At 36.0% G+C, this 12,276-nt stretch overlaps 1 protein-coding gene across 1 annotated transcript in view; it reads right to left on the bottom strand.

The window, feature by feature from the left end:
- The window catches only part of beag (IC cytokine homolog beag), a 109,746-nt gene that overhangs the window by 29,058 nt on the left and 68,412 nt on the right, over nucleotides 1-12,276 (bottom strand). The window contains exons 13-14 of the mRNA XM_090379778.1: nucleotides 7,037-7,087; nucleotides 1,920-1,948 (exon numbers count right to left, since the gene is read on the bottom strand). Coding sequence (XP_090235904.1) covers nucleotides 1,920-1,948; nucleotides 7,037-7,087 — 80 coding nt within the window. The remainder of the gene's footprint in view (nucleotides 1-1,919; nucleotides 1,949-7,036; nucleotides 7,088-12,276) is intronic.

Consider the following 12,276-nt stretch of genomic DNA (forward strand, 5'->3'; position numbering starts at 1 on the left):
AAGGGGTCTCCCCCTGCTCAACCTCCAAAGTAAGCCGAATATAAGGCGAACCACTATTCAACCACTCAAGTATTTCTATTTTGTGTCCTCTTTGTATCACCGTGAATATGTCATCAACATATCTCTTCCATGCACGTAATGGGGGAGGACTAGAGCTCCCCAACATCCTATCTTCAAATTCTTCCATTGCTAAGTTGGCTATAATTGCACTAATAGGTGAACCCATGGCCACTTTGCGAACCTGCTGGCACATAACCTTTGGGAATAACATAGTGGTACTACTTAAACATAAGCCAACACCTTCACAAATATCTTCACCACTTAGGGCTGTCCTATCTTTCAAAGTACCATCTCTACTCAAAGCATTCCGCACACACTCCAAACCGTGTTCGACAGGTATACATTTGAACAAAGAAATGACATCAAAGGATGCCATAACCTCCCCCCTCTTCTACCTCTTGAGCACGGATGAACTGCAAATTCCCTGCTATTTTTAATAGTATGATCCGAGTGTCCTACTACGGGGATACAAGTTTCACCAGAAATCTGGATAGTGCATGTGTCGGACTGCCAATAAACGAAACAATAGGTCTGAGGAGTACTCCAGACTTGTACACTTTAGGCAGACCATAAAATCTAGGTAAGTGGCATCCTGACGGTCATGCAACCTCCAGGAAACTTTCTCAGATATTTTTCCCGCCTTAAGTCAACTCTGGACCAACTTATTAACTGAGCGGTCTAGAACGAGTTAATAAGTTTTGGGTCACCCGAATGTGTGGAAAGATAAATACATGTGATATTTTATTTTATCATAATAAAGACAGATTACAGATTCGAGTCAGTATTATTTAATAGCATTATAGATAAATCATGGTAAAAAGAAACCAATTTTTTGGGTCACCCGAATGTGTGGAAAGATAAATACATGTGCCATTCCACATATTTAGACAGTCAAAAAAAGTGGATACTTTAAAAGAATAAACAAAGAAGGCAACTGCTACTCCTCTTTCCTTCAAAATATCAGCATTGGAGCATCCACCATGTTCACCTGATTCTTCCCCATGCAACTTTTTTTTTGTTTGCAAAACTGAAAAACTCCTTAGAACTCCTTTTGAATCAGTTTTTAAATTGATTCAAAAGGGAAAATCAAACTAAAAATCACTTTCTGAAAGGATTTTCAGAAAATGATTCTCAGCAATGTTTCCAAGCATGACAATGATGCAACCACATCCACTAAAGGTTACTGATAATTTATTTTTACAGAATTATTTTGATTATTTTACTGTTAGACCTTGTATTTTGATTACATCTGTGTTAACTGTTTTTTATTCCTATATAATTTCACAGATCTGAACTAAAGCATTTTTCCTACCGACTAAACCATGAACAAGTCAAACCTTGACAACAGGCTACTACTATGCTATTTTAATGCTTTAAACATACAATGAATTCCAAGGCTGGTTGCTTCATATTAACAAGAATAATTGACAATTATTTTTGTTTATCAATTGTAAAAATGTCATGCCTTACATTTTTCGAAATATGTTAATAAAAGAAAAAAATTTTTCTTTGGTTTACAAAATGTAAAAAAAGAACTCCAATTTAGCTTTATATAAACAGAGATACTAATAACATGTATTCTACATTGAATCCATAAAACTTGCATTATTAGATATGCTTTTTGATTTCAAAAATTACAGCTAACAGGGCCAAAGTTGCAGATTGTACCAAAAAAAAAAAAAAAAAAAAAAAAAAAAAACACGAAAAAAACGAAAAAAAAAAAAAAAACCCATCAATGAAACAATGAAATATGTATTTGCACATATTTTTGCAAAATTAACAAAATCTCATTAAAATGCAAAATAAAAAAAAACCTCCACATTTCACATATTACTGTATTATTGCAATGCAAAGGATATGTTATTTCTGTCCAGCCTGCTAAGTGGTCCTAAAAGAAAAATAATTTTTCAGTTACCAAATTATACCTTAATTAATAAAGAAAAGAATAGTAATTAGTAGTAACTTTAAAAAAAAGTACTCAAATCATGTAAACAATGATACACATTGCAAAATCTTGCTTCTTTTTCATGTCATAAGGTTGATAACAATTCTATTATATGATTAAACTTGTAACACAATTCTGATTAAAATTACAGTTACATCCTGACTCAAAAAAGTTAATATTCAGTTGGAATATTTTCATTAGGAATTTTCAGATAGTTATCAGGATTTACTATGATTTATAGTTTTTAGATTATGGCATTTTCTGAAAAAACTAACAAATTTAACGCAATCACATACAATTTAATTGAATTTGCTAAAAAAACAAACTAAAAATCTGGGATGCCACACACCATCCAATTTTCATACTGAAAATATTAAGAAAAAAATCCAAACATATTCCTTGAAAAAGATTAAACAGAGACAAGGCACCAAAACATTTTTAAGACTGGATACTTTTAACCTCATGCTACCTACCAGATGGCTATGTTTAATTGACAGTATGTTTGACACCGCATTTTGAGAATTAGGCTGTTTATCTGATTTAGTTAAGCTTCTCTCTTTTTGGTGGTCTACAGTTACAGGAATATGCATGTCCTTTACAAGGAGATGCAATTAATAAAAACAAGCTCAGCTTAAAAATTCTTCTAGTATTCACTCCTAAACCTAAACTCAACAATCAAATCTGAAGGGCATGAAATGAGACTCATCGTTCCAAAGGAACTCCTTCCAATGTTCCACAGTCTAAGCATGATGGTTCATGCACCACTTCAATCAGCAACTTCTTATTTTGCTCCAATGTGTTTAGCACCTGAATCCACATAGCCATGCCCTACACTCTTTCCTAGGTAATTGTGTTACCTGCATTGTAATTATTCTGTGGAACCAGTTCCTGTGTGTGTGTGTGTGTGTGTGTGTGTGTGTGTGTGTGTGTGTGTGTGTGTGTGTGTGTGTGTGTGTGTGTGTGTGTGTGTGTGCGTGCGCGCGCACACACACATGTATCAGAATGGAGCCAACCCCTTTTTCGGAATACTATTGCTACTGTTCTCAAAATACCAGTTGCCCACTTCCCAACAAGGTTGCAAAAGTTCCCAAGGGTAAAGTGAGTCAACAGCTAATTATAAGTATTTTTGTAATTAAATATTAAGATATTCTTCATTATAAAAATAAATATATATTTTTATTTATTACCCACCACCTGAGTGTCGTTTATTATTTCTTTTTGTTAGATTCTTACTTAAATACAGGGTACCCAAAAAAAAAAAAAAAACTCCCCACATTTATTATTAGAAAAGTCCATAACTTTTGATTTGATATGAAATAATATATGTAGTTTTCACCATTACAAAGAATAACTCAAAAAGCTTGTTTTTTATGAATTTCATAGGTCACAGATAGAAGGTGGTGCCACAGTAGGTCATAAAACAAATTGGCCACTGTTAAAGAGAAAGTGCAAAGTGTTTTGTAGCTTGCTACTACAAATTCATTGATTCAGGTTCAAAGTAATTATCGTTGGATATTTAAAAAGGATCACCAAGTGTTCCAACCTCTTATGCAGGGATGGAAAAGTTCAAGAAATCTGGAAGTTTACTGAATGATAAAGTTAGCAGATGGCCTTAAATGTCTGTCAATTTGACAGACATTTAAGTCAAGTCAATTTGATTTGGTTCATGAAAACTTCAAATTAAGAAATAAATGGCACATGATGTCATTCATAAAAGGTTTTGATTATTTGCCTATAAAGTTCAAGTGGTGCACAGCAGTTATTACCAATAGACAGGCCACCACGTAAATTTTTTGATTTTATCATAATGGTGAAGTTAATTGAAGACAAGTTTTCTTTTTTTTTTTTATGAAACAACTTTTCGTGTTTTGGGACATGTAAATCAGAACAATGTTTGCATATTGGGGTCTGAAAACCCATACGCAGTGCACAAAAAAATGTGCAATAGTCTGAAGGCAGTGTGGTGTAGGCTTCATCATGATCAGATTATTGGTCTATTTTTTTCCCTCTAAAAAGTCAAGTAATAGAACAATCTGCCTCGACCTTTTAGAGAATTAATGCTTCCACAACTGGAGGAATATCAGCTGAATTTTTTATCATTTATCCCCCCCCCAACAAGATGGGGTTGTGTCTCATTGGTATTCTGCTGTACGTAATACTACTGATGTGGTGAACTGATTGAATGGGTACATTGGTCACCTGACACACTCCACTCGATTTTTTATTGTGTGGTATTTGCAACAACAGTTCCCAATTTGCCAACATTAAAGACAAGAACAATTGAAGCAATCTCTTTTCAATTTCACCTGAAATGCTATGCAGTGTATGGCAGGACACTGAATACAGATTTAATGTCCTTAGAGCTATAAGAGGGGTACACATTCAAGTTTATTCATGCACATAAAAACCTTTTGAGCTATTATTTGTAGATGTGAAAGAAGTTAATGTAAATTTGTAAATAAATTCAAATCAGAACAAAAAATAAAACTACTAATCAAAAGTTATGGACTTTTATAACAATAAAGGTTTTTTCCAGATGCCCTGTACAATATGTAATGCTAATAAAAAAAACACAAATAAGAGATAAATATCTAAATTTATCTGTTATTTGTTGTGTGCATCCACTCCATATTCTTATGATTGTGCAATAATTAGTAGTCCCATCGGTACTCTCTTTTAAATGTCTACATCTTGGTAAGGCATGGACTTGCTCAGTAGAAGATATCTGTATAATCTGGCCACACAGTGAGCAGAACCTCAGAGTAATCCACAAATATCTCAATATAAACAACGTATCTCAATATATTAAGTTCATTTTGGAACTTGAAAAAAAAAAATAAATAAAATAAATAAAATAAAATAAAACTGGATATTCTCCTGAAAATTGAGAACCAGAACCTAATAACCAATATAACAGAAAACCAAAGGGATACGGAAAGCAATTGCACTATCGTTCAAATTGTCTATTAAGACAATTTTAACTGTAATAATTAGAGAAAAACTGTAATAATTAGAGGCCCAACCCAGTGGGTCATATCATAAGTAAAACAATCACTTACTATAGGAATTATTCTTGATCAGTACTAAAAAACAAGAGATCAAGAATAATCCATGGCACACCAACACCCCATCATTTGGATGTGCCATATTTGTATCCACTGTTGCATATACACTTGCCTTATGACTCATTATGATCTGTGTAAAGGGTTGTTGTTGTTGTTATTTGGTTTTTTGGAGCATTAGCAACTAAGGCCATATTGCTCCAGGATATGCGGTGGTCATTCCCTGACCTTTCCACCTCCTCCGTATTTGGTGGTGACGGGCTCGAACCCCGGTCTAATCAAGAAGCGTGTGCTATGCACTGCTGCTCCTTCCCACCTGGCTACGGAGGCGCCCTGTGTAAAGGGACCTATACTGCTAAGTAATTGGTGTGTGTGAGATGTTTTGCTGCATGATCAGCCTGCTCATTACCTGAAATTCAATTGTGTGTGTACGAATCCAGCAAAAACAGCATGATCGATCTCTTCCAACTGGATTAACATGATTGGATATGTTTTGTGTATAGATGCAATGGAGGAGACTTTCTATTGCTGATATTGCACTAAGAGAGTCCATATGACCTCTGGGCTAAAGAGATTTTTAAGATGCTGCAGTGTGAACTTTACTGTATAAAATTTAGTAATGTAAATAGATGGCAAAATAATAGATAGTGGTCATGGTTTGTTATTTGTTTTATAGTGCATTAGCATCTTAGGCGATACTGCGGCAGCATATTATGTTTGTATCAGTTAGTATTCAGGGGACAATGTGCATACTTAGGCTGAACATCCTGGAATAACCACAGGACAAAAGTAGTCATGGGAGAGATTACTGTAGGACCTAATGATTCTGTATTTTAGATCCATCTATATATTTATAATGCTAGTATGTTAGTTGCTGCATGTAACTGCCTCATATTGTGATTTCCTAGTGCATGCTTACCCATTTTCAAAACTGGAGGAATAAACTTGCCTGGTTGCCACAATGAGGGGTTTCTGATTAGTAGGGTTTAAAATGTTTGAATCCTGAAAAATATCATTGAAAGATATGTTCAAACTTTGCAAATTTGTTTAAACTTCTGAAATCATAATCCTAAAGACCTTTTTTCATTTGGCTTACTATTGCATATTACAATTCAAATAAATATGGCCTATGCAATGGGAAAGAAGATTTCATATTTTAAATGTTTCCTTAAATGTGAGAAATTTTTCTTCTGATAAACAAAGGTGGTTTGTTTTCTTCTACATATAAGTTGAGAATTGGTGAAGTATTAAAGTCTTATATGTAGAAGAAAATGAATCAATAGCACTAAAATATTTCCCTTGACTGAATCATAAAGTGGTGCACCATATATTCAAACATGATCAAATGAGAATGTGATATAGATGCAGAAAGTATAGTGATACCCCCCCCATGTCATGAACGAGATTACTTTAAGCAAGTTTAATTCCTTCAGAGTACATACAGGAATAATATGCTGTATGAAGTTAACTTTGGTGTCAAGAATAAAAGCCAGGAATCAAATTTAATTTGATTAAAAAGCAGCAGCCATTATAAATACACTGCAGGATGGAAGCCTTCTCAACAATTCATGCTGCGGGAAATGAACCATAATCTGCCATGCTGGTCCAGTGTGGATTGGCAGCTCGACCGTATTTAGTAGTCAAGGGCTTGGATCCCAGTCTGCTAAAAGAGTGTGTGCTACTGCACTCCCGCTTCTGACCACTCGGCTACAGAGGCAGATAAATCAATTTGATAATGGTATTATTTGTTCTCTTAGTCATATTTCACACTCTTTGATGATAAAGTCTTTGATATTCTTAGGATAAAAAGTACACAATGAACTGACCAATCAAGAATATTCAAAGTGTATGCTTTTAAGTTATGTCAAGATTTCCCTCAAAGCATTAAAAAAACAACCAAGAGTAATATGGAAAAACAGAAACTGTAGAGGCTACAGTTTCTTATTACAGCCTAAATATTTTGACTTACTTTTTCTTGATTTTCTTGATTTTCTGTTTCCTCATCTTTTACTCTGTCATCCTATAAACAAAAATAAAGAAAAATTAAACATAAATAAATAAAATGGACAGCTTTTAATGTTAAAAACTAATTTTAAACTTAACTTTCAAGTAGAAAGATATAAAATTACAAAATTTTAATAACTTATTTATGTCAAGTTATAGTTTTTATTCACTCTCTTTAAGTTTCTTATTTACATTCTTGGACAATCTGAGTTATGAAATCAAACTTGGCACTTGTAGGTGGACATAATTACAAATTACTTGTGTTGCAGTTCAGCCTCCTTTTTTATACAGGGTGATTCACTACCAGTGCGACAAACTTGCAGGAGGTGTAGGGGCCACAGAGACGAATTGGAATCACATAGCATTGCAGGGTCCAAAATGCCTTCGTCATGTGGTAGAGGATGTTGAAGAGGATGTTGATGTCGCTTGAACAGCGATCCCGCTGGAAGTCAGCATTTGCGAACCGTTTCTGTTAAAGAAACCAAGTAGCAAAAGTCCTCCGGAGTGGATAATCCGCAGGCTCCAATGATTGGACGCGTTGCAGATGGTATGAACTCATTTGGTTTGTTGACGGTATCCTCCATACAGTGGATTGGGAAATACCCAATCGTTGGCCTATTGCTCGAGTACTCGTACTCGGATTGCCTTCTGCAAGACGTAGGACATTCTCCTCATTGTCTGGCGTCCTCGTCGTTCGCTCTCGATTCATGGTACCTCTCGTGAAACAACCAGTCTCACATAACCTTCTCATCATACGATTAAAATCATATGATGAGGAGCACACCTGTGCGGGAAACGTTCCTGGTACAAGCGCAGAGCGGTGCGCTCGTTACAGTCTGCAGCTTCATACGTGAGGTGCATGTTGGCCAGTTCAACGTTTCAATACTCGTCCATCCTACTGCTTCGGGAACCGGTTCACAAATGCTGACTTCCAGCAGGATTGCTGTTCACGCGACTTCCCGTTCAACGTCCACTACCACACGACGAAGGCATTTCGGACCCTGCAATGCTATGTGATTCCGATTCGTCTTTGTGCCCCCTACACCTCCTGCAAGTTTGTCGCACTGGTAGTGAATCACCCTGTATACTTTGGCCATTTGATTTTTCTACTCTGAAAGGTCTGATCCAGCTGCCTGCACCTTGTGTGTTCTTTTCATTCCTGGCTCAATTCAAAAATGCATTTTCCATACACATGATAAACATTCTATCTTGTCTCAGAGACCATGTTTTTTTTTTTATGTAAATCCCAAACACGAGAGGTATTAGAACCTATAGTACTTAGTACCATGCTTGGGTTGGAGGTTGAGAAGACGAAAGAAGATATTTATTGACATTGGACTTGAACTTCTGTAGATTGTAATTTTCTGGAAATACGTATGAAGAAAGGTTGTTCCAGAAAACGGCAGTTGAATAAATAAACTAGGAAGACAAAAAGTTGGTTCTGTGAGTTTGAAGTTGGACAGTAAATGGATGTTGACTGGTGGCGGCATGTGTTTAGACTGTTTTGAAAGAGAGAGCGGGAATTATAGAAGCCAACACGTACGTCTATAAGACAGTGAGTGGAGAGACTCTGTTATAGATGACTCATTAATTAACATAACTGCCCTCTTCTGAATGGAATCAAGACGCCTGAGAGAGGTTTTGGGGGCACCACCCGAGATGTGGGAACAGTATTCCATGGTAGGGCGGATTTGCGATTTGTAAAGAGTAAACAGTTGTTTGGAAGAAAGTAAAGCCGAGAGCGAAAGGGAAAACCAAGTTTTTTAGATGCAGAGGAAGCAATATTTGTAATATGCTTGTGCCAAGAGAGATTAGAAATCAGGGTAATCCCCAAAAGAGATATATCAACTTGCCTAGAAATCGGAGTGACACCAAAGATAAGCATAGGAGCAGAAGAATCCTTTTTTGCGAGATATAAGACAAGACTGAGTTTTAGAAAGATCGAAAACAACTAAGTTGTTTTGCCCCGCTAGAGAATTACCTGGAGATCGGCATTTAAGGAATTGGTAGCAGATTTCCAAGAAGTTGAATCTGACTGAGCAGAACAAGGTTTCTCAAAATGGAAAGTGTAATGCAATGTGCTATCATCAGCAAAACTATGGATAGGATTTCCTGTCAATGGAAGAAGGTCATCAATATACAAGAGGAAAAGAACTGAACCTTGGGGGACACCGACATTAGAGGAGAAGTTAGAAGACAGAGAGAGATCTACCATCACCCTCAGCGAGCGATCAGAGAGAAAACTGGATAACCAATTACAAAAAACAGTTGGCAAACCATAAGATGGAAGCTTGTTTAGAAGACCTTTATGCCAAACACAATCAAAAGCCTTTGAGATGTCAAGAGCAACTGCTTGTGTTTCGCCGAACTTTTCCATTGAATTAGTCCATAAATGGGTAACATAAGTCAGAATATCACTAGTGGATCGATACTGACGGAATCCATACTGGCGATTACTGATCAGATGGAAGGTTTCTAGATAGTTTAAGAGTTGGCGGTTTATTGATTTCTCCATTACTTTAGAAAGAGTAGAAGTAATTGCAATGGGACGATAATTGGATGGGAGGGATTTGTCACTCTTTTTAGGAACTGGCTGGATATGAGCAAATTTCCAAGCAGAAGGCAAACACCTTTGGAATAAGAAAGTGAAAAAAGGCGGCAAAGAATAGGAGTAAGTTCAGGAGCACAGGTTTTGAGAACAAATGGAGAAATACCATCAGGACCTGTAGCTTTCTTAGCATCAAGATTCATCAAAATCCTTCTGATATCCTTTTGACGGAAGACCACAGGAGGCATTGAATGGAGCGTGTTGGGAATGGTGGAAGGTGTTTTACCAAGATCATTAATACATGGGTTGGAAGAAAAATGGGATGCTAGCAGGTCAGCTTTATCCTTGGCTGAAGTGAGAACAAAACCATCTGGTTTGGACAGAGGTGGGAACAGAGATGGGCAAAAGTTGGGGCCAAGAGCTTTGGCAAGAGACTAGAATGCTCGGCTACCATTAGGGCAAGAAGCAAGTTTTCTACTATTAGCCTGTTCAAACTCTAGTTTGGACTGATTAATAACTGCTTTACAATTGTTGCGAGCTTTGGTGTAGGCAGAAAATGAAACTGAAGAGTTAGAAACAAGCCAATTACGATATGCAACATTCTTCTCTTGAACAGCCTTAGCACATTTATTGTTAAACCAAGGTTTAGATAAAGGACAAGATTTTAAAGTGGAGTGTGGGATAAAGGATTCCATTCCTGCAAGAATAATTTCACTGACACAATCTGAGCAAACAGTGACATCAGAAATTTTGAAACAGTAATCCAAGCAAGGAAAAGAAGAAAAGAAATTTTGCGTCATCCCATTTTGCATTCTTGTAATGCCAAACAATGGGATAAAGGCTCCACTGGAGAAGACACAATCACCAAGTTGTGATCTGAGGTGCCTAAAGGACCTCTCACTTCGACCGTGTACTTAGATGAATTGTTTGTGAGAAAAAGATCAAGCGTGTTGGCTTGATATCCTAACCATACAGGTTATGATTGTCTGGTATTCTTGTAGGTAAATCAACAATCTGTGCAAGGTCATTAGTAATTGAAAAAGCCTCAGTATCTCGACAGGCTGGGTCGGTGTGACTAGAAAACAGAAGCCAGCTGGAGTTGTGAACACAAAAATCATCAAGGAAAATTAACCCACTGTTAGGAAAGTTGGACTGGAGAAAGTCAAAGAGCTCCAAATGATTAGTGGAGTTGGGAGAACGGTAGAGACAACAGATGAATTAGACACAATGAGGTAGAGCGGTTTTAAGCCAGAGAAGATCAAAAAGAGGAAATTCCAAATTACCAAGTCTCTGACGGAATATCAGAACGGACATATGCACAAGTACAACCTTTGAAGCGAAAGGAATCATACAGCGAATAATTTGGGCAACTGAGATGAGCAGTAGTTGAATCAACCGATAACTGAGATTCTGTCAGAAAAAGTACATGGCGTTTGGTAGACTGCAAGTGGAAATGGACATCATTGAGATTAGAATTGAGACCATGTATATTTGTGAAATGAATTAGGAAGTGTTTGGGAGGTTTAAATCTTTTCACAGATAAGCTTACTCTATTAGTTTGACATGCTGTATGAGTAATGAAATTTTAGTCTCCAATTATTGTCTAACTTTAATTATCTTTTGAATTACCTTTTGACCATGTTAAACAGGCAGATGATATCAGAAACTGATAGCCGGGTTAATTGTAGGGGACATATCGAAAGGGTTAGCCCTCGATAAAGTCCCTTTCAATGTGTCCTATTTCCTCTAATTGACTTGATATATATTATTATTATGTTTATTAATTGTTTTATTTTTTACTAGGTTTGGACTTGTGGACCAGTTATGGCTATTATAGGGTTAAGTAGCTACCAGCTTATCCTATATGAAATATATCTTACCTATTTTACTAATTGTACTTAAACTATACAAAAAATATATAATAAGACTGATGTAATGTTCTATCTAGATATGTATAGATGGCATCAATTAGTTCTTGTTTAGTTAACTTTACATAAGTTATTTATTACTTTTCTATATTTTATATATATATAATATTAAAAATATAAATGTTATATGATATTTATTACAATAATATAATTATAAAAATTACATTTCATAATATAAATTATATATATACAGTTGTTGTTGTTGTTTTTGGTTTTTAGGAGTATTAGCAACTAAGGCCATATTGCTCCAGGGATATGCGGTGGTCATTCTCTGACCTTTCCGCATCCTCCGTATTTGGTGGTCACGGGCTCGAACCCCGGTCTAATCAAGAAGCGTGTGCTACGCACTTCTGCTGCTCCTGCCCACCTGGCTACGGAGGCACCTCTATATATACAGTATCTAATGAATTAGGGCTTAAAGCCTCACAATATGAGATGTAACTTAAACGATGCTGCTATTGCAAATTTGCTAATTTATATTTAGCTGTGCATAAATGATGCAATTGCACTAAAATACACATAGTCTATATATACAGTATATAATTTTATTCTTTATATAGAGGTACTAAGTAAACATCAATTATAGATGACCACAAAATTAAAAAGATACTGTACACCTTTTTATAATGAAATAAACATATAAATTAAAAAATAATAATAAGTTTAAGTAACTTAAAACCAAATTACGTGGCACCCCTGGAATGTTGTTTCGGCACTCCGGTTGAAAAC

The sequence above is a fragment of the Mastigoproctus giganteus genome, chromosome 1 (assembly GCF_048544385.1).
Source record: "Mastigoproctus giganteus isolate SK-2022 chromosome 1, ASM4854438v1, whole genome shotgun sequence".
Classification (NCBI taxonomy): Eukaryota; Metazoa; Arthropoda; class Arachnida; order Uropygi; family Thelyphonidae; genus Mastigoproctus; species Mastigoproctus giganteus.